Raw genomic sequence first — 23,852 nt, 5'->3', positions numbered from 1 at the left:
TCTCATTTCCCCACTAACATCCTCAGGAGTCAATTATTCTATTCATTGTATGAAAATCTGTTTTGTTCATAAGGACAGCAGAACATTTAAACCAAATGAGCACCGCAGGGATCTGCTGCCTCACAGCAACAGCCATCTGTGCTCAGGCCTGTGTACAGCCTGAGTGGGGTTCACACATTTTCAATATAACATTGTGCTTTCCTTCAAGCACTCAGATTTTGTTCAATATTCAAAAGGTGTGCAGATTGTTCAGTTAGTTGACCACTGTAATTTACTCCTAGTTTGTAGGTGTATGTTAGAAACTAGGGTAGTAATTAGGAAAGTAAGGAGAATAAAAGGGAAATAGTATACTTATATGGGTGCTTTATTTTCAGCATGGACACAAAGGATAAAAGTAATTTTCTGATAAAGAATCATGAAGTGGATGCTGTGGGCTTTTGACAGTTTTAGGATCAACAGAAGATACATTTGGACGGCTATTGGAACATGCAGTGGTTTCACCCTAGGTCAGAATTACAGCACTAAAGGAAGTAAGATGGTTATGAAGCCAAAATGAGTGTAGGGTTAAGAACATGGAAGGCAGTGAAAAGATCTGTAGATCAGAATGGGATACCTTGATATATTGTATGTATTAGTTAATGAAAGCCACTGACAATCAGCTGCGGCTTAGTGGGGAATTCAGGATTTTGTACAAACTGCAGGATTGTGAATCATCAGATAATTAAGACTAGAGGTGCGGTTTCAGTCCTGGAATGTTGTCAGTTATATCAGACCCTACAAAAGCTGTGACTTTTTTCTAAGGTTCCCCGAAATGGTGAGTATGACGAAACTTTGGAACAACAGAAATGAGTAAATCATACTCAGCTTGATGGCTACGGCCCCAAGTTAACTGGAGGTAGCTCACATGGGAGCTTGTAGTTAAGGGGAAATGGAAGAGAAACTCAAGTGACCAAGAGCAGGAAAGAATCAGCATGCTGGATGGAGTTGCTAAATTGTACAGTCGGCCCTCCTTATCCGCGGATTCAACCAACCATGGATCGAGAAAACCCGGAAGTTGTCTCTCCAGCACTCGTTGTTTGAGCATGTACAGACTAATTTTTCTTGTCATTATTCTCTAAACAATACAGTATAACAAGTATTTACATAGCATTTACATTGTATTAGGTATTATAAGTAATCTAGAAATGACTTAGAAGTACAGGCAGTCCCTGGGTTACGAACAAGTTCCATTTCTGAGTTCGTCTTTAAGTTGGATTTGAAGTCCGAACAGGTACATCCGGTATTATTTAGTGTCAGTTAGTCAAATGTTTTTCTTAGTATATAGTACATATTTTACCTTCCTATTCATATAAAACACTTAAGAAACATACGTATTTCAATAATTAAACCACGGTGTTGCTTAGTAATAATTGTAGCTTTCATCGGGGCAGGGCCTTACACATGCTCCATTAAAATTGTTCCGATCGTTGACCGACTGTAGCTTAATGCTTTTCCAATGACCGATGCGTTTCACCTCTTTCCGATCACTTTATTACTTCCACCTTATTTTCAATCATGATCATTTCCATGAACAGAAACATCACGGATTCAGAGCTACACCGGGTCCTAATGCCCACCGCTCTGAACATGTTAAATAAAGTCCGGGGTTCCACTGCATCCTAAAGACCACCGCACTGATTCAGGTTAAATAGGAGACTTGAGCATCCATAATTTTTGGTATCCGCAGGGGATCTCGGAACCAATCCCCCGCGGATAAGGAGGGCCGACTGTATAGTGTAGAAAAGTTAATGTATTCTATTTGTTGGCTTTGGGTTCTTTACTCTTGTTTTTGTTCAGGAAAGGATATGATCATCACTTGCTCTTTCTAAAAGGTTCCCTTTTACAGGGGATATTGTAAGACTATTGAAGTATTCAAGAGATGTGAAAGGAAAAATAGTGAAATCTTAGAAATGCTCAGCAGATCTGGGAGCATTGTGGAGACAGAAATGGATAAAGTTTCAGGTCATTGACACTTTGTTTGATGTAGAAAGATTAAGAAACAGTCACAATTTAAGTTGGAGAGAGGTGAAGACCAAGCAGTGCTGGGTGAGAGACAGCACTGAAAATTTGCTAATGGAATTGATTTGTCTAGATGAGGTGTTAATAGAAGAGAGAGGAAAATATGTTGGAGCTGATCTGTATTATACAGAACATGCCTCTGTTGCTCTCACAGTAGCTGTCACCTGGCCTGCCAACTGTTTTCAGGATTTCCTACTTTTGTTTCAGATTTTCATCATCTGCACATATTTTTAATTTTTGAAGGGCAATTGTCCTCTAATTTAGATCAAAATGGATTATTTTTGTATTTTCAATGTTAATTCTGTTTATTTACAGTGCCGGTAAAATATATTCACCTCCTTGGAAGTTTTCATGTTTTACAACATTGAATCACAGTGGATTTAATTTGGCTTTTTTGACACTGATCAACAGGAAAAGATTCTTTTATGTCAAAGTGAACTAAATTAATTATAAGTATAAAACATTAAGTATTTGATTGCATAAATATACACCTCCCCTCCTTTAATATGACACACCAAATCATCACTGGTGTGGCCAATTGGTTTTAGAAGTCACATAATTAGTTAAATTGAGATCTATTTTTGGGAACCTGTGTGCAGTCAAAGTGTTTTAATTGATTGTAGTAAAAATGCACCTGTATCTGAAAGGTTCAACTGCTGGTGAGTCAGTATCCTAGCAAAAAACTACACCATGAAGACAAAAGAACACCCCAAGAAACTCTGCAAAAAGGTTATTGAAAAGCACAAGTCAGGAGACGGATCCAAGAAAATTTCCAAGTCACTGAATATCCCTTGGTGTACAGGTAAGTCAATCATCAAGAAATGGAAAAAATATGGCCCAGCTGTAAATCTGCTTAGAGCAGGCGGTCCTCAAAACCTGAATGACCATACAAGAAAGGGACTAGTGAGAAGGTCACTAAGAAACCGATGACAACGCTGGAGGGGTTACATGCTTCAGTGGCTGAGATGGGAGAGACTATGCATATAACAACTGTTGTCCGGGTGCTTCACCAGTCGCAGCTTTATGGAAGAGTGACAAAGAGAAAGCCTCTGTTGGAAAAAAAACCTCACATGTACTCTCAGCTAGAGTTTGCCAGAAGGCATGTGGGAAACTCGGGAGTCAACTGGAAAGAAAGTTCTATGGTTTAATGAAACCAAAATTGAGCTTTTTGGCCATCAGACTAAATGATATGTTTGGCATAAGCCAAACACTGTGCATCATCAAAAACACCCCATCCATACTGTGAAGTATGGTGATGGCTGCATCATGCTGTGGGGATGCTTCACTGCAGCAGGCACTATAAGGCTTGTGAAGGTACAGAGTAAAATGAATGCAGCAAAATACAGGGCAATTCTGGAAGAAAACTTAATGCAGTCTGCAAGAGGACTGTGACTCAGGAAAAGATTTGTTTTCCAGCATGACAATGACCCTAAGCATAAAGCCCAAGCTACACAGGAATGGCTTAAAAAAGACAATAAGTATCCTGGAGTGGCCAAGTCAAAGTCCAAACCTCAATCCAATTGTGAATTTGTGGCTGGACTTGAAAAGGGCTTTTTCACTCACGATCCCCATGCAATCTGTCAGAGCTTGAGCAATTTTGTAAAGAAGAATGGGGAAAATTTGCAGTGCCCAGATGTGCACAGCTGATAGAGACCTATCCACACTGACTCAATACTGTAATTGCTGCCAAAGGCACATCTACTAAATACTGACTTGAAGGGGCTGAATACTTAAGCAATCAATTATTTTGTTTTATATTTGTAATTAATTTAATCACTTTGTAGAGATCTATTTTCACTTTGACAAGAGAGAGTCTTTTTCAGTATAAAAAAAAGCCAAATTAAGTCCACTGTGATTCAATGTTGTAAAACAATAAACAGTGAAAACTTGCAAGGGGGTGATACTTTTTATAGGCACTGTATACACCCTATCCTCGTTATATATGTCTTCAGACTATGCGGATACACAGTTATGTGAGGAACCTATTTCTACCAACATCTCCTTATATGCATCCAAAACTCACAGTTATGCGAGGAGCACTGCTTTCCTGCCAATACAAGTCACATATGCATGCCTCACAGTATCACTTCCGTCAGTCTCGCATTGGTTTTGGTAAGGTGTGATGTGCGATCTTGCACTTTTAAACTTTTGTTGGTTTTACCTACAGTGTAGTGATTTTGTGCTTGAAATATTTAACTATGCCTTCTAACCGTCCGATGTCATGTTCTGGGCCATCAGCCGAGCGGCAGAGAACCGCTTTAACACTTGAAAAGAAATTGGAAATTATAAACAGTGCTGCATCAGCTGAAGGTAACACAGTTCTGGGACGCTACTGCCGGGAACAGAATCTTGCCTGTAAAGTTCTTTTGTTGCTTGACAATGTGCCAGCCCATCCTAAACACTTGGGCAGTATTCATCATAATATAACAGTGCATTTCCTGCCGCCTAACATAACGTCGCTGATTCAACCAAGGTCTGATTCCACATTCAAGGCGTATTTTTTTTTACAGCAAACATCTCTCAGATGCTGCAAGCAACAGATGATTTTGAAAATCCTGTGAGTTTACCAACGGTGAGGGAATGGTGGAAGTTGGAACACTTGGCGCAAATGGCGATGGACACAGACCCAAGTTTAGAACGGAGTCAGCATTCCCTGCCGTCAACCTTTCTTCCCTACAAGCAAATTTATGCTGAAAAACAAAATGCTGCCAAGCAAACAACCCTCACTACTTTCTTCAAACCGGTGTCATCTCCTGCTGCCATTCTGTGAGTCTTCCTTCACCCCTTGCTGTGCTCGATGAACACCTTATCCATGTAAAGCTGCCTTACACCACAACAACCAATCACCACCCGAAGCAAACACACCTGCCATTGTTGGTGAGTACTATACACCCTAGTATGTTTCTATGATTTATTATATTGAATATTACCTTAAATTGATGAAATATAATACGAATGGTGCCTTGTGGTGCTGCTTTTGTGTCGTATTGGTATGAAAATGTGAATAAATTACAGATAAAACATATTTAGGAAGCCATCTGGAACGCATCCCTATTTTCTCCATTTAAATAATTATTCACATTATGCATCTACTGCGAGGAACATATCCCCAGCATATAATGGGATAGGGTGTATTTGATCGCTTTCTGAATATTTTGTTACAATAATATTATAAATAAAAATAATTATATCAATGATGTTAGAACTATTGTTTAAAGATTTAAAAACAAATTCCTCAGTGTTAGTTTTGATCAGAGAGGTTCAAACGTCTAAGCAGCCTTTTAGTATTTCTACAAAGATATCTTGATAGCTCTATCTCCGTATCAGAGATAATTACCGATATTTGGAAGGTGACTGACTCTGACATCTCAATTATGTCTACTCCCACATTGCTTTCATTTTCTGTTTCTTCATGGAATCTGCTCTGTAGTTGAAACTTTCCACATCGGTGCATTTAAAATTTCTTCCTTTTTTCCCCATTGTGGCTTTCCTGCTCCCATTAGTGACAGGGCTCTCAACACTGTCTCCTCTAATTCCCCTTTTCTCACAGTACAAATATGGCTGTGGCTCTCCTCGTTCTCACCTTTGCCTCCACCCCACCAGCCTCCATGTTAGGTGAACTATTCTCCATAATTTTAGTTATCAGATAAGTTTTCCCCTCCCCTCTCATTTCTGCATTCAAAAGAGATCATTTCCATACTAATACCCCCCTGGTCCACAACTGTATCTCCTTCCACTACTTCTTATCTCATGGCTCTTTCCTGTACAACTAGAGGAGATAAAATATATGTCCTTTTGCTTCTTACCTTTCCACCATCAGGGACCCAAATGCTAGTATTATTAAAATACTAAGGTAAAATAAAGTGTCACATTATTACAATTAACCAACTCATCGTACATTTTCTACTTTTTTGATTTCCTTTCCTACATAGAAATATTTTCAGCATTCACATCAGGTTTCTGGATACCCATGAAAATTAAGTGCTTGCTGTACCTTTCAATTTGAATTTTGTTCAAACTGCTGACTTTTAAAGTAATTATTACCTTGATAGTGTTGGTCATAGACTTTCCATATGTTCTCTTCACCCTCTATCTATAAATTTAAACATGCTCATCTTCTCACCTATTCAGTCCTTGACCCAACATATCAATTGAGTCCCCAGCCCCTCTTAGGTATTTTGTTTGGCCTGACGAGCACTTCCTGCATTCTGCTTGTTTTTGGATTTCTACTATCTGTAGTATTTTGCTCCAACTTTCACTACTATTCTATGCTTCCAACTCCAGTCTTCTATCCATACTGCAATTGCTCCTTTTATTCAGTGTGATTTCACGCATATTATGTAACACATCAAGTGCTATTTTACAAGTCTGTATATGCCACTATCAATTGCACTTCTCTCATAAATTGTACTTCACCGAAACACTAAACAAGCTGATTTGCTCTTAACATGCTGGTTTTATCTAATAAGTCTACACTTGTCCAAATAACTACTAATTTTCCCACGAAGATGTTAAACGGTCTGGTCTGTTTCTGATTGGTTTATCCCTGTACCCTTTTTTTCAACAAGAGTATACGCCCTGTGATTTTCTTTCTCATTATTGACTAGTGGAGCACCAGAGGTGGTCAATCACTTCATGTCTGTGCTGGCTGGCTAGTTCCACAAACCGCCCATTTATCTGTTGCCTTACAAATACTTCTTTACTGTATATTCCCTCTTGAAGACCATAGCATAACCTGCATTTCGTATTATAAAGAAAGGGGGAACACAGTAGTGCTTTACAGTACTAGCAACCCAGGTCAATTCCTGGGGCTAGCTGTAAGGAGTTTGTATGATCTCCCCAGGACCGCGTGGGTTTCCTCCAGGTACTCCTGTTTCTTCCCACAGTCCAAAGATGGTAGGTTGGTAGGTTAATTGGTCAATGTAAGTTGTCCCATGATTAGTCTACAGTTAAATTGTGGGTTGCTGGGCAGTGCGACTCAAAGGGCTGGAAGAACCTATACCACACTGCATCTCAATAAATAAATAAACGATAAATTTTCAGACCTATCTTTACATCAACAAATTTGTTTCTGATTCCCTACCTCTCTCCAATTATGTTATTAACATGGATTTTAAGTAAGACCCCGGCATAGGTCTGCGTAACATCCTCCTAGTCACAGTTTGGTAGCCTGAAAGTGATTTATTTATCTTGATTCTCTATTTTCTGTTAGTTAGCCATTCTCTATTTATGCTAATAAATTGCCACAACTGCCCTGAGGAAACAGCCATACAGCATGGAAACAGATGTCCACACTGACTGTGCTGCTCAGCAAATCCCATCTGCTTGTTTGTGTTTGGCCCATGGCCCTCTAAATCTCGCTTATACACGTGCTTATCTAGATGTCTTTTAAATGCTACTAATGTGCCTGTCTCAACCACTATTTCCTGCAGCTCATTTCAAATTGCGAAAAGAAGCTGTCCCCGATGTCCTTTTAAAAATTTTTCATCACTGATTCTACACCTCACCTATGTCCTCTTGTTTTACAACAGCTCCCTGGGATAAAATCTTTGCTTTCATCCTATATAGCTCTACTGGGTCACCCATCAGTCTCGTCTGTACTAGGGAATCAAGTCCTAGTCTATTTAACCTATTTAACTCAGGCCCCAAGACCAAACAACATCCTGGTAAATTTCATTTGCTCTCTTTCTAGTTTAGTAACATCTTTTCTATTACAGGGCGACCAAAACTATACAAGGTAGGCCAAATGGGGCCTCCCCAATGACTTGTATAACAGCAACATAACTTCCTAACTCCTATGGTCAGTACCCTGACTGATGAAAGCCAGCAGGCTAAATGCCTTCTTCACCACCCTGTTATCTGTGATCTTGCACCCTGTTCTCTTGCACTATTAAGTTCCTCTGCTTCACAACACTCCCCAGGGCCCTCAGGTGATTGCACTGTAAGTATCCTATCTTGGTTTGATTTTCAAAACTGCAACACCTCATATTTATCCAGATTGAAAACTGTTTGCCAATCCTCAGCCCACATACACAGTTGATCAAGATGTCCCTATAAATTTTCATAACCTTCTACGCTATCTACAGAACTACCTACTTTCGTATTATCCACACTTACAAAGAGTGCACTGTACATTTACATCCAAATCACTTATATAAAGTACAAACAACAAAGGTCCTAGCACTAAGCCCTGTGTCACCCCACTAGACACTGTCCTCCAATCCAAGAAACAGCCCTCAACTATCACCTTCTCTTGCTACAACTGAGCCAATTATGAATCCAATTTGCTATTTCCCCTGAATCCCATTCAATGTAACCTTTCAAACTAGACTGCCACAGGGACCTTGCTAAATGCTTTGCTGAAGTCCAAATCAATAAAATCTACTGCCCTATTGTCATTTACTCTCTTGGTTACCCCCGCAAAGAACTTATTTTTCAGAGTTAACGTTCCATGCACAAAGCTATGCTGACTGTCCTACACCAGACTTTGTCTCTCCAAATGTTGGTAGATTCTGTCCCACAAATTAACTTCAGTGACTTACCAACCACTAGACTCACTAGCCTATAATTTCCTGGCTTGGTTTTGCTACCCCTTTTAAACAATGGTATGGGGCAGTGATCCGTGTTCAACTCCTGTCGCTGCCTGTAAGGAGTTTGTACGTTCTCCTTGTGACCGCATGGATTTCCTTCGGGTGCTCCAGCTTCCTTCTACATTCCAAAGGTGTACCAGTTGGTAGGTTAATTGGTCATTGTAAATTGCCCCATGATTAGGCTAGGATTAAATTATTGGTGGTACAACTCGAATGGCTTACTCTGCACTGTACGTCAATAAATAAATAGCCACCTTTCAGCCCTCCAGTACCTCAAGTGCGGTCAGAGCAAAAATCTCTGCAAGGACCATCACAATTACTTTTCTAGCTTCCTTCAAAGTTTGAGAATGTACCAGGTCAGGCTCTGGGGACTTATCCACTTTAATGCCTCCAATACCTCCTCTCTTCTAATTTGTATGTGGTCCAAGACAACACCACTCATTTCCCCCATTTCTTTAGCTTCCATTGTTTTCTCCACAGTAAAACCTGAAGAGAAAAATTCATGAAAAATTGTACTCATTTCCTTTGGTTCACTTATTTTTATCTTTTACATACTGGTTGTTAGTCCGTCCTTTTGGGTGCAGTCTTCCATTGATTGTATTATGTTTCTTTGGTTTATTGCATATGCCCACAAGAAAATGAATCTTAGGGTTGTATATGGTGACATATATGCACTTTAATAACAAACTTACTTTAAACACGCCCATCTTGATCCTTAAGTGGACCTATTCTCTCCTTTTTACCCTCAGGTTTTCTTCCATCTGACACTATTGAATGTTTTTTCAAAATAGAAATGTACCACATCAACAATTTCACTTGTATCTCAAATAATTGGAATTAACTCATCAAACATTATTTTCCTTTCATTAAACCATATTGACTGTGTGTGTATTATGAATTTCTAATGAATTAATGAAATTCCTGCTTATTTATCCTTCCAAAAGACTTAGAAAAGTGATCAAGAATGTTTTGGGCTCTTCAGTGATAATACTTAAGAGTAAGAAGTGTTTTCATTCATTTCATTACCAGTTAAAGTAAAAATCAGAAAGAGTAAGGGAAAAAATAGTTGTACAATATGTCTTCAATATATTAGAAACTCAGCAAAGCAATGATTGTTAAGGATTTCAGAAAAGTCATGATCATGAATATAAATTTAGTCGTTCATCTTCAATAATTCAAAGTAGTAGTCATTTCTTAGTCATAGATTGAATCATATATTTATATGACAGCTAGTAAGTTCTGACTTTGCAAATCCTGCAAGGTACCATTTAAAAATTTTCATTAAGATTAATGCCATTGACTGGCTTTACCTTAATGGAAATCTAGATCGCAATGTGTTTCACATACAAACAACAATCATTATACTTCGTCAGAATCCAACATACTCCATTTATCTAAAAAAAATTACAAAGCCATTAAAGCACATTTTGCACTGAGAAATGTCACTGTAAACATATTAAACCATAAATATTTAGGAAATATTATTAAACATATTACCTTAAAATAAGGTATATTACTTACAGTTGAAATACAGAATTGAATTTATCTTGATATCAATGTATGGTACCTTTTCATGATTTCACCTTTTTAGCTAAGTTGTATTTGAAAGGCTTTACCTCTTCAGTTTTCACTGTTGCCTGCATCTCCCTGTCAGTTTGTGGCAACTTTATACTCTCACCCTCTGCTCGATTATTGGAACAATAATGATTATCAGCGATTGTAATCTCTTCATTTTCTTCAGCCTCCAGCTGACTTTGGTTGAAACGCAGGGAGCCTTTCAGAATGTCTTTAATCTGTTGTGTAGAAGAGAGTGAAGACAATGATTAGTTTCTAGAGCTTTCAACAGTTGCAAAAGAAGACTGTTTTCAAAAAGATAGCATTTACTTTCAAGATTGTTGTTCACATAACAAAGTAGTTTACAACCATTCATTTAAAACAGAACAAATGGAGATTCTGGATTTCCTTTTGCAATAAGAGGACAAAAGACTGTTAATATCATTACAGCATAAATACTTCCAGAACTGACAAAGTGGTAATTCCTTCACTGTGTATAGGTGACACACCTTTGAGGACCACAACCTCAAAGACCTGGAGAGCTATGTTAGCTGGAGTCAGGCATTATGCTTCAGCTCTAGGTGTGATCATTCATGCCAAACAGGTCAAAGGGTAGAGCCCAGGCTAAGAGTGGTCTACAGCTCTATTTCCATCTTTAATATCTTTATTTTTTCCTTTCAGGGTTCTTTTGAAGACCCTGATCTGGAGTTACATGCAGACTTCAATTCTTTGTGGGAATGGGACCTGTTTTTGGGGTTTCAGGACCGGCCATTGTTGTTCGGCCTGAGAGTCAGCCTCGTATTCGAAAGCCTAAGATCTCAGATCTCAGGGCTCTGGGGACGGGCAGATCGAGGGTCAGAGTCAAGGCAGGAGACTCGTGTGTCATCGGAGAAGTCGGAACATCTTTTGCTGTGAGCTAGAAGACCCGAGTTGTTTGCGATCTTCGGGCACAGAGCACATAAAAAGCAACAAAATGGACTTTTTAACATCGTAAACCAGCGGGTTGTTGTTATGTGCCTGCTCGCTGTGAAAATGGGTGACACCTCCCTCTCTCCTATTAGGGAGGGAGGAGAGCGAGAGAGAGCCTGTGGGTTGCTGAATGCCGGATGAAATGCGATAGTCTTTGGGGCAACTACAAGGTCTGTGTCTTTGCTATCGCCTAGCTCACGCTTGTGCTCGGTAGCGGGTGCGCTTTTTGTTTTTGCTGGGGGGAGGGGGGATTGTTGCTTGCCGCTGCTTACACACGGGGGGGGGGGGAAGCTGGGGGGGGGACTTTGGAGTTCTTATGTTTGAGGCACTTCTCTGTTTTTATGATGTTTGTGAAGAAAAAGCATTTCAGGATGTATATTGTATACATTTCTCTGATAGTAAATTGGACCTTTGAACATGGACAGTATAAAGTGAAGGGGAGTAGTGAGACAGAGGTCCAAGGTGACTGGTTGACTGAGCACAGCTGTAAGATGACGGGCAGCTAGTCCCAGGTAGGGGATGGGATGTGGTGTGTAGTCAGGTGACAGTGGTAGCTAGATGGAGGCAGACAAAAAGAGAGCTAAAAGAAGGAAAAAAAAGAGACAGATGGAATGAGATGAAGAGTGATTGTGAAGGTGGAGACAGTTGGCGAAGGGTGATAACACTAAAAGCGACACACAGAAAATGCTAGAGGAATTCAGCAGGTCAGACAGCATCTGAGGGGAATAAACAGTTGATGTTTCTGGCCGACACTTTTCATCAAGACTGTAAAGGAAAGCGGCAGAAGCCAGAATAAGTAGGTGAGGAATGGAGAGGAGTATAAGCTAGCAAGTGATAGGTGAGTTGGAGAGTAGCAAAGATCTATTTTCAGAATAATATTTCCATCACCCCACGCCACCCCCCCCTCCCCCTGATGGTGAGTAATGTGAAGAGGGGATGTTTGATCTGGTGAAGGTCCTGAATGACGGTAGCTGTGTACGCCATACTAGCAAAGAGGACCTCAGTGAACTCCTGCACAGTGAAGATTTCAAAATCTTCAGGGTAGACATAACTCAAAGAGGCTTTGCAGTGGAGCAGCAAATCATAAACACAAGAGATTCTGCAGATGTTAGAAACCCAGAATATTACACACAGAATTCATAGTTTCTGAGAGTAATGGAATTACTATGTGCCAAAGAGCCATATTTGTATCTTCTGCCTGATGGAAGGAGAAAGAAGGGAGAACATCCAGAACAGGTGAGGTCTTTTGATTATGCTGGTTGCTTTACTGAGGCAGTGAGATGTGTAGACTTTGAGTGTATGGAGGAGAGGATGGTTTCTGTGATTGGCTGAGCTGAGTCCATAACTCTCTGCAGTTTCCTGAGGTCAGGGTCACGCAATTGCCATGGCAAGTCATGGTGCATCTGGATAGGATGTTTTCTATGCTGCATAAATAAAACTTGGTGAGGATCGAAGGGGACATATCAAATACCTTGAGAACGTAGAAGCTCTGATAAGCTTTCTTGGCCAACCACTTTGACACCATGGCCAAGAGAGGACACCAGCTCCTCTCTGTAGGCCGTCTCATTGTGTTAGTAACCAGCCTCACTACTGCTGAGTCATCAGTGAATCTGATGATGTGGTTGCTTGTGTGCTTGTCTATAGGTCACCCGTGTTAGGGATGATTGGGAGTGGGTAGTAGTTGTGCGTCCTGACTATCTGAGATCTGTTTGTTAGGAAGTCCCAACATCCAGTGGTGTAGGAGTTTCACCAAGGTCTGTGCAACAATGTAGTTGAATGCCGAACTGAAATCCAGGAACAGCATTCTGACAATGTGTCCTTTTTCTCTAGGTGTGTTAGGACCATGTGCATCAAAGATGCCATGACATCTGTTACAGAGCAGTTTTGTCAGTAAGCATGTTGTTGAGTGTCCACTCTGGTGGGAATGGAGTGTTTGATATATGCTGTTATCAACTGTCAAAGCACTGCATGATGATTGGCACCTGTGTCACTGGGTGCTAGTCATTTAGTTCTGAAGGTGAAGGTGTCGAGCTCTTTGGTACAGGGATGATGGTGGCTGATTTGAAGCATGTGGGGTCAGCAGCCTGGGTGAGTGAAGTGTTGAAGATATCCATGAAGACTGAAGTGAGCTGGTGTGCACACTCCCAGTACTTGGCCTCAGATGTTGTCTGGCTCAGCTGCCATTTGAGGGTTGACTCTCTGAAGAATCCTTCTCACGTCTGCTGCTGTTACAGACAGTGGCTGCTCCCCTGAGAGGGAGATAGTTTTCATGGCTGACATTGTGTACATGCCTTGAAGCGTGCATAAAAGTTGTTTAGAGCATCAGTGAGGGAAGTGGTACAGTCAATGCTGTATTTTGCTTGTGTAGTCTGTAATGCTTTTCATGGCCAGTCACATACGTTGGGGATCATTATCAGACAAGTGTTCCTGAATATTTTTCTGTGTAGGTGGCCTTTGCCCTCTTGATGCCTAAGATGAGGTTTTCTTCTGGCTGTTCAAAGAGTTGTCTGTCACCAGACTTGAGGGCAGCATCCTGGGCTTTTAGTAGGGATTACACCTCTGCATTCAGTCAGGGCTTCTGGTTCGGCTGTGAGATGACAGTTCTTGAGGTACCAACGTTGTCTACACACTTACTGATGTAGCCGATGACAATTGAGATATTCTTCGCGGTCTGTGTCTTCCCTGTTTGTGGGTCCTCCTTGAAAACCTGCTAGTTAGCATATTCAAATTAGATCTGGAGCATAAAGGTTGCCTTCTTAGGCCATACAGTGATGGTCCTCTTGACTGGTTTCTCTGATTTCAGCAGCGGTCGGTATGCTGGGATTAACATTATGGAGATGTGGTCAGAGAGGCCAGGAAGAGGATCTGTTTGTATAAACACGATCCAGTCTGTTTGTTCCCCTAGTGGCCACAATGACACGTTGGTAGAGCTTGGGTAAAATATTCTGCAGGTTAATATGATTGAAGTCTCCTGCAATTATGAACGGACTGTCTGGATGTTGTTTTGTAGACAACTGATGATACTGTAAAGATCTCCCATTGTGATCTTAGTGTTCATACTCAGGGGGGATGTAAACAGCATTGATAAACACAACAGTGAACTCCCTGAATAGGTAATGTGACTGGCATTTAATTGCAAGATGCTCTATTTCCCCAGAAGAGTGACTGTTAACTACAGATGAGTTTGTGCACCTTTTGTGAACGTACATACAGATTATAACTCCATTGGATGAAGGGACCTGAAACTGAAACTTCAAAAGTTTTTTTCCGCAAATGCTGCCTAACCTGTTAAGGTTTCCAGCATTTTTTAAATTCCATTTAATTTGATGGTTTAGTCCGATTATTCTCAAAGTTTGTCCATAAAATGAACGCATACAACACACTGCAACCAATTTCACAAGTTTGTCTTAAAAATTGGATTTAGGATTAAGTGCTTCTTTGGTTGGCATGTTTGATATGTTCATTTGTCAGAAGCAAATGTCTTAAAAGACATGATTAAAAAATAAAGCAGCAGATGTTGGAAATACTCAATAGATCAGACAATATATGCAGAGAAACAGAGTTAATATTTATGGATGACGTCCTTTCATCAGGGAAGAAAAACTGTCTGACCCGCAGCGTATTTCCAGTATTTCAGTTTAAAAATAGACCCGGTCCTGTTTCAGACTACATTCTACTAGTAATGGAATTCTTATTGGCAAAACAAAACTTGATCCATAATGCCAAACAAGAATGACCTTGCTAAAGAATTAAATGCACTATTTTTAAAACAGATTGGGAGTTATTTCATCTGTTGTGATTAACACTCTGTCTACCTGAACCAATCAGCACTATCATTATGAAACCTGTACAATTATAAACACAGAGCTGCAATTATCCACAAAATGCTGGATTATTTTCACTGTATAGAAATATACAAAAAAGCACTGTATTTGACGCCTTGCTACCCTCAGTAATGGCCTGTGTTAAAACATACAGGCTATTCTGGTTCAAGAGGCAGCTCACCATCATCTTCCAAAGGTCAATTAATGTTTGTTACTGACAAAGTCAACGCGTGTGTAAAATCAATCTGTGTAAGAAATATCATGTCCATCCCACAGAGAGATGAACCGAGAGACCGATTCACATTTGCCTTGCTTCAGTTGTATGGGGTGTTGGTGAGGCCACATTTGGAGTATTATATAGCTTCTCCTGATATGAAACACTGTTATCCCAGGAATTAATCTAGTGAATCTCATTTGGACTGTACTTGGAGTTTAGAATAATGAGGGATTACCTTATTCAAGTGTACAAGATCAAAAGAGAACTTGACAGGGCAGGTTCCGAGATGTTTCCATTACAAACAAGAGGTCAGAGCTAAAAAAATAAGGGGCCGGTCATTTAAAATTAAGGTATGTAGAAGTTGCCTCTCCCAAATGATAGTGAATCTCTGGACTTCTAATCCTGAGGCTGATCATTAGATATATTGAGGGTTATGGGGAACTGATATAGAAGCGGTGTTGCCATCGTGCTATGCCATCACCTTACCTTGGAATTCAACACCACAGAAAGGTTTTGTCTTTTCTGTGAATATACTGTTTTTTCATTCAACCTCAAAAAAGCATACGACTTTGTGATGGAGTGAAACTGCAGTGAACCTCCCTTACATTTGGATGCCTGTGGTAATTTATTCCCATTCTGCATTGATGGTATTCACTGGGACCACTACTGCAGACAGGGGTTAAGCAAAGGTGTATCATCAAATATTCTCAATGCACCATAGGATCTCAGCTCCAACAATGTCCTTGCTGGAGTGGAACCAAATTAATTTTAAAGCTATTGACAAAAGATTAATTAACCTTAAGTTGGAACATAAGTCTTTTATGTAAAGTTTTGATATTACAATTGAAATCAAAAAAGAATGCAGAAAGCAGTGCAGCCTCTGGAAATAGTTTTTATCAAAGCTTGTCTATGGATTTAGAGTCTATGTAAGACTATTGAGACCAGTAATAAAGTATTATAGTAATATAAGTATTACTATAATAGTAATAAGTATTAAGTATTTGATAGTTATATGAACAGGAAAGGAATGGAGGGTTATAGGCTGAGTGCAGGTAGGTGGGACTAGGTGAGAGTAAGCGTTCAGCACAGATTAGAAGGGCCAAGGTGGCCTGTTTCTGTGCTGTAATTGTTATATGGTTATATTATGCAAATAGTTCAGTGTTAAATATAAACACACTTGCGACTGAAACACTATACATGTGGGGTGCCACTCAAAGGTCAATGAATGTTGAAGCAAATTACATTCTTCTGGGTATGCTTCCTTTCAGTTTTAAAGGCTCAAGCTGCTCCTTCACAGATTTCTAGGGCTCTATAATAACACTGTGCACATTAATATTAAGCTATGCTTCCATCTAACTGTGCAGAAATGCATCATTAATTGATAAATCCTGATACCTTGTTCTAACACATCACTTCAAACACTGCTAAGATATTCAGGTCAGTGCTACAGACCATATCTAAATAATAAAGGCAATTGGATGAGTGGAGACTGTACTGATATAACTGCACTATTGTCATGTATGCAAGAGCAGAAGGGTCTGGGACTTCATTTGCACACATCTGGAAACATAATAGAAAACTATGAATAGTAATCCCTTTTATAAAGACCTGGTTAGGCCACAGCTGGAGTATTATATCCAGTTCCTACCGATTACCACACTTTAAGAAAGTCATGAAAGTGGAGGGGAGATTCACCAGAATAGTGAAAGGAAAGAGATTTTAGCTATGCAACCAAGTTTCCTTCTCATGGGGTAAAGTCAGTCAATAATAAGAATTTAATAAAGATTAAATTATAAAATAAAAGATTATAAAAGGTCTGGGTAAAATAAATAAATGAAAGCCTTTCCTACTAATTGACAGTACCAAGATTACAGATTTAAGGTTTTGGCAGGAAATGGAGAAGTTTTTATATAGCAACAATGTAATGACCTCAAACTTATGCTTGTGAAGGTAATACAAGAAATTCTGAAGATGCTTGAAATCCAAAACAAAACACTGGTGGGATTCAGTAGGTCAGGCTGCATCAAACAGTCAATGTTTCAGGCCGAGACCCTTCTTCAGGACTGGAAGCAAGGGGGAAGACACAAGAATAAAAAAAAGGGCAAGGAAGGGAAGAAGGATAGCTAGAAGATGATAGTTAAAGCCAGATGGGTGGGAAAATAAATGGCTGGAGATGAGGAATCTGATAGGAGAGGAGAATAGACCATAGGAGAAAGGGAATGAGGAGGGGCACCAGGGGGAGGTGTTAGGCAGGTGAGAAGAGCTAAGAGACCAGAATGGGGAATAGAAGAAGAGGGGTAAGGGAGGGAATTTTTTTTATCAGAAGGAGAAATCGATACTCATGTCATCAGGTTGGAGGCAACCCAGATGGAATATAGACAATAGGTGTAGAAGTAGACCATTCGGCCCTTCGAGCCTGCACCGCCATTTTGAGATCATGGCTAATCAACTACTATCAATACCCGGTTCCTGCCTTGTCCCCATATCCCTTGATTCCCCTATCCATACCTATCTAACTCCTTCTTGAAAGCATCCAGAGAATTGGCCTCCACTACCTTCCGAGGCAGTGCATTCCAGACCCCCACAACTCTCTGGGAGAAGAAGTTTTTCCTTAACTCTGTCCTAAATGACTTACCCCTTATTCTCAAACCATGCCCTCTGGTACTGGACTCTCACAGCATCTGGAACATATATCCTGCCTCTATCTTGTCCAATCCCTTAATAATCTTATATGTTTCAATCAGATCCCCTCTCAATCTCCTTAATTCCAGCGTGTACAAGCCCAGTCTCTCTAACCTCTCTGCGTAAGACATTCCAGACATCCCAGGAATTAACCTCGTGAATCTACGCTGCACTTCCTCTACAGCCAGGATGTCCTTCCTTAACCCTGGAGACCAAAACTGTACACAATACTCCAGGTGTGGTCTCACCAGGGCTCTGTACAAATGCAAGAGGATTTCCTTGCTCTTGTACTCAATTCCCTTTGTAACAAAGGCCAACATTCCATTAGCCTTCTTCACTGCCTGCTGCACTTGCTCATTCACCTTCAGTGACTGATGAACAAGGACTCCTAGATCTCTTTGTATTTCTCCCTTACCTAACTCTACACCATTCAGATAATAATCTGCCTTCCTGTTCTTACTCCCAAAGTGGATAACCTCACACTTATTCACATTAAACGTCATCTGCCAAGTATCTGCCCACTCACCCAGCCTATCCAAGTCACCCTGAATTCTCCTAACATCCTCATCACATGTCACACTGCCACCCAGCTTAGTATCATCAGCAAATTTGCTAATGTTATTTTCAATGCCTTCATCCAAATCGTTGACGTAAATTGTAAATATAAGATGTTGTTCCTCCATCCTGAGAGTGACTTCATTGTGGCACAAGGAGTGACCACGGACTGATATTCGGAATGGGAATGGGAGATGGAATTAAAATGCTGGGGCACTGGGAAGTTCTGCTTTTGGTGGATAGAGTGGAGATGCTCGACAAAATGGTCCCCCAATTTTCAATAGGTCTCATCAACGTAGAAGAGGCTGCATCGGGTGGACTGGACACAACAGATGATCCCAGCAGATTCACAGGTGAAGTTTTGCCTCACCTGGAACAATTATTTGGGGCCCTGCATGAAGGTGAGGGTGGAGGTGAATGGATAGGTGTTGCACTTTAACTGCTTGCAGGATTTAAGTGTTGGGAGGGAGATTAGTGAGGAGGTAGCAATCCCTGCAGAAAGTGGAGAATGCGGGGTGGTAATGAGGTGTTTGGTGGTAGGATCCCTTTAGAGATGGTGGAAGCTGCAGAGAATGATGTGGTGGATGTGGAGGCTTATGGGGTGATAGTTAAGAACAAAAGGAACTCTGTCATTGCTAAGGTGGCTGGAAGATGTGGATGAAGTGCAGGAAGAGAAACCCCATTCCTTGAAGAAGCAGGATATTCCTGTTGAATTGGAAAGGAAAGCCTCAGCTTGGGAACACTTGTGGTGGAGATGAAGAAACTGAGAAAAGGGAATGCCATTTTTACAGAAGCCAAGGTGGGAAGAAGTATGGGAATTGGTAAGTTTATAAAAAATATTGGTAGACAGTTTGTCTCCAGAGATGGGAGACAGATAGATCAAGAAAGGGGAGGGAGGTGTCAGAAATGATCCAAGTGAATTTAGTGGTAGCGTAGAAGTTGAAGGCAAAGTTGATGAAATTGATGAGTTTAGCAATAGGTATGTGAAGAAACATCAATGCAGACATCAATGTAGTGGAGGATGAGTTGGGGAACATTGCCGGGGAAGGCTTGGAACATGGACTGTTCTACGTAGTCAACAGAAAGGCAAGCAGAGCTGGGGCCCATGTAGGTGCAAATGGCTATCCCTCAAGTCTGGAGAAAGTGTGAGGAGCTAAAGGAGAAATTGTTGAGGGTGAGGACCAGACAGAGGAGGGAAATGCTGGAGAGGAACTGGTTGGCTCTTTTACTGAGAAAGAAACAAAGAGCTTTAAGACTTTCTTCATGGTAGATAGAAGTGTATAAGGACTGGGCATCCATGGTGAAAATGAGGTGGTCAGGGCCAAGAAATTGAAAGTTAATGAGGAGATCAAGAGCATGAGAAATGTCATCGATGTAGGTGGTAAGGGACTGAACCAAGGGGGATAAAATGGATTTGAGGCATGAGGACATGAGTTCAGTGGGCTGGAGGAAGAACAGAAAATGGGCCTACCTGGACAATCAGGTTTTGTGAATCTTGGGTAGGAGGTAGAAGCAAGTTGTGCCGGGTAAGGGAATTATGGGTTTGGTGGCAGTGGGTGGGAGTTCTCCAGAGTTGATGAGATCAGTGATAGTGATGGAGATGGTTTAGAGTGGGGTCCTCTTTAAGGGGTAGGTATGAGGAGGTGTCTGAGTGTTGCCAATTGGCTTCAGCAAGGTAAGGTGCTGAAAGTGGATGATTTCAGAAGGAATCTGGATAGGCATTAGAATAGACCAAAATAGTGACACAGACTGGATCTCTCTACCAAGAGCCTGCAAGCTTTTACTCATTCAATTGTTCTAAAGCCCAAGGATTACACATGGTGATCTCAAAGTAAAGGCAAGCAAGACATTTAGCACTGGAGTAAAATTTGCTGAGAAATCTGTTATATGGAACTATAGAAGGTAAAATATGTCGCATCATTACTACCTGCTTGAGTCCAGCCAGAGATACCAGGACTTCATCTTCCTTTTCAAGATTTTCTTTTAGAATCACATCTTGTATTTTGCCTATATATAAAAAAAGATTAAGCATTACTTTCAAACAGATTTGTTCTACTAAAGAGATATAAATTGACAGACAAACATACTTTATTGATCCCGAGGGAAATTGGGTTTTGTTACAGCTGCACCAACCAAAAATAATGAAGAAATATAGCAATATAAAACCATAAATAATTAAATAATAAGTTAAACATGCCAAGTGGAAATAAGTCCAGGACCAGCCTATTGGCACAGGGTGTCTGACACTCCAAGGGAGGAGTTGTAAAGTTTGATGGCCACAGGTAGGAATGACTTCCTATGACTTTTAGTGTTCCATCTCGGTGGAATGAGTCTCTGGCTGAATGTACTCCTGTGCCTAACCAGTACATTATGGAGTGGATGGGAGATATTGTCCAAGATGGCATGCAACTTGGACAGCATCTTCTTTTCAGACACCACCGTCAGAGAGTCCAGTTCCACCCCCACAACATCACTGGCCTTATGAATAAGTTTGTTGATTCTGTTGGTGTCTGTTACGCTCAGCCTGCTGCCCCAGCACACAACAGCAAACATGATAGCACTGGCCACCACAGCCTCACAGAACATCCTCAGCATTGTCCGGCAAATGTTAAAGGACCTCAGTCTCCTCAAGAAATAGAGACGGCTCTGACCCTTCTTGTAGACAGCCTCAGTGTTCTTTGACCAGTCCAGTTTATTGTCCATTCATATCCCCAGGTATTTGTAATCCTCCACCATGTCCACACTGACCCCTTGGATGGAAATGGGTCACTGGTGCCTTAGCCCTCCTCAGGTCCACCACCAGCTCCTTAGTCTTTTTCACATTAAGCTGCAGATGATTCTGCTTGCACCATGTGAAGTTTCCCACTGTCGCCCTGTACTCAGCCTCATCTCCCTTGCTGATGCATCCAACTATGGCAGAGTCATCAGAAAACTTCTGAAGATGGCAAGACTCTGTGTTGTAGCTGAAGTCTGAGGTGTAGATGGTGAAGAGAAAGGGAGACAGGACAGTCCCCTGTGGAGCCCCAGTGCTGCTGACCACTCTGTCTGACACACAGTGTTGCAAGCACACGTACTGTGGTCTGACAGTCAGGTAATCAATAATCCATGACAACAGGGAAGCATCCACCTGCATCACTGTCAGCTTCTCACCCAGCAGAGCAGGGCGGATGTGTTAGAATTTGTAAGTATACTTAAATATATGGGATGCAGCACGTAACAAGCTTTCTACAGAGTCTACAGAGAAGAAGTCATCAGCCTGGAATAGTGGCATCAAGAAAACCACCTCTCCCACAATGTCACAAAAACAAAGGAGCTGGTTGTGGATTACAGGAGGAATGGAGACAGCCTCACCCCTATTGACATCAATGGATCTGGGTTTGAGAGGGTGAACAGCTTCAAGTTCCTTGATATACACATCACCGAGGACCTCACTTAGTAGCTACATACCAGCTGTGTGGTGAGAAAAGTACAACAGGGCCTCTTTCACCTTAGACGGTTGAAGTATTTTGGCATGAGTCCCTGAATCTTAAGGACTTTCTACTAGGACACAATTGAGAGCACCCTTACTGGCTGTAGCCCTGCCTGCTACGGGAACTGTACTTTCCTCAATCGCAGGATTCTGCAGACGGTGGCGCAGACAGCCCTGCGTATCTGTGGATGTGAACTTCCCACTATTCAGGACATTCACAGTGACAGGTGTGTAAAAAGGAACTGAAGGATCATTGGGGACCCGAGTCACCCCAACCAAAAACTGTTTCAGCTGCTACCATCCGGGAAAAGGTACCACAGCATTAAAGCCAGAACCAACAGGCTCCAGGACAGCTTCTTCCACCAGGCCATCAGATTGATTAATTCATGCTGACACAATTGTATTCCTAAGCTATATTAACTGTTCTGTTGTATACCTCACGGTACACACTATTTATTACAAATTACTATAATTTGCACATTGCACAGAGATATAAAGATTTTTACTCATGTATGTAAAGGATGTAAGAAATAAGAGTCAATACAATTTAATTCTGTGAGATTATTTGCCTCCCTTTACACTGATGATGCCTGATCTGCTGAGTATTTTCAGACTTATAGCATTTTATTCCAGGAGCTGCAGTATTTTATTTTTATACAGTATAAAGAAGAACCAGACTTACTAACAATCAGAGTCGTACCTATGTAGGTCTACTTCCTGTCTCTCCTAATCAATCTCTGACATGTTTCCAATTCCACTTACTTTCTTTTCCCTTTGCTCATCTACATATTTTCCTAGAAATAGAGGTAGCAGCGAAGGATCAAGAAGTTGAAAAAAGTTTTTCAAATACCGCTTTTGAAATTACAAACCATATATCCTGAGAATAATACATTTTTGCTGGTCAAGCATTTGAACAATGGGACAATTCAAAAATCTATTACTTATTGAGATGATGGAATTGAGCCTGGACATTCATAAGGGACACGTTGCATTGAGATGTGCACATTGAAGTTAAGTTTGCTCCATTCAGAGGCTGATACTATTCCATAGCACCACACCATCTGTCATTACGTGTGCACAACAGCCTGTTTGATTTGGCAGGTAACAGAAAAGTTTACTTTGTGGTAACCACTGTTGTCCCTGATCCAACTTGCAAACAACATTGTGTAACAGATGGCACATACCAAAAGCAGTAAAGCACAGGTTTCTTCAGTTACTGGTTTTATGGAGAAAATAGAAAACTTGTGTAGAATTCACGAGTATAAGATTGTGTAGCTGGGTGTAGAAGAGGGATCCTGATAAAGGCAAAGATATCTCTGGGTTAGTAACTATATTGACTATCACAAATTTGTTTCCAATTTTGTTAATGGAACTCGATGAAATACCCTTGCTCACCCTTTGTAAGTGCCACCCAAAGACTAATAGCACCAGATGATACAGAGATCATAGACATCAGAAAAGGAACAGAGGCACAGAATGCGGGAAGACAATACAGCAAAGACCATCAAAACGTAGTTTCTTTTTTTATGAAACACCCTTTAGCAACCGAGATACAAAGAGTCAGCTGCAGCCAGTTTTTATGAAGCAGTTACCTGATGATATTTGTCATATGATCCTCTTCCAGCACATGTCTATCATTTAGCTGGGAAGGGCCATTTCTAGTCATGAGCTATAAATGACCCTCTTCTCAATATGATACCATTACTCAGAAATTCTGAAGTTTATTCTACATACTGATTCTGAAAACCACCATCAGAGAACATAATGTCAGGTTCTGCATATATAGAATCAGAGCAATACAAGTCTTTTGCTGCAACCAATCCATGCTGACCACGTTGTCCACGCAGCTGGTCCCAATTTTCTGCATTTGGCCTGTATACCTTCCAGCCCCACCCCTCCATGTACTGATCCAAGTGCTTCTTAAATGGTATCAT

General features: G+C 40.8%; 1 protein-coding gene across 1 annotated transcript in view; it reads right to left on the bottom strand.

Annotated features, from left to right (window-relative positions):
* The window catches only part of tbc1d5 (TBC1 domain family, member 5), a 469,693-nt gene that overhangs the window by 7,060 nt on the left and 438,781 nt on the right, over positions 1-23,852 (bottom strand). The window contains exons 23-24 of the mRNA XM_059972347.1: positions 20,377-20,456; positions 10,265-10,441 (exon numbers count right to left, since the gene is read on the bottom strand). Of these exons, the coding sequence (XP_059828330.1) occupies positions 10,265-10,441; positions 20,377-20,456 (257 nt within the window). The remainder of the gene's footprint in view (positions 1-10,264; positions 10,442-20,376; positions 20,457-23,852) is intronic.

The sequence above is a fragment of the Hypanus sabinus genome, chromosome 6 (assembly GCF_030144855.1).
Source record: "Hypanus sabinus isolate sHypSab1 chromosome 6, sHypSab1.hap1, whole genome shotgun sequence".
Taxonomy (NCBI): Eukaryota; Metazoa; Chordata; class Chondrichthyes; order Myliobatiformes; family Dasyatidae; genus Hypanus; species Hypanus sabinus.
This window is presented reverse-complemented; position numbering and strand designations above follow the sequence as displayed.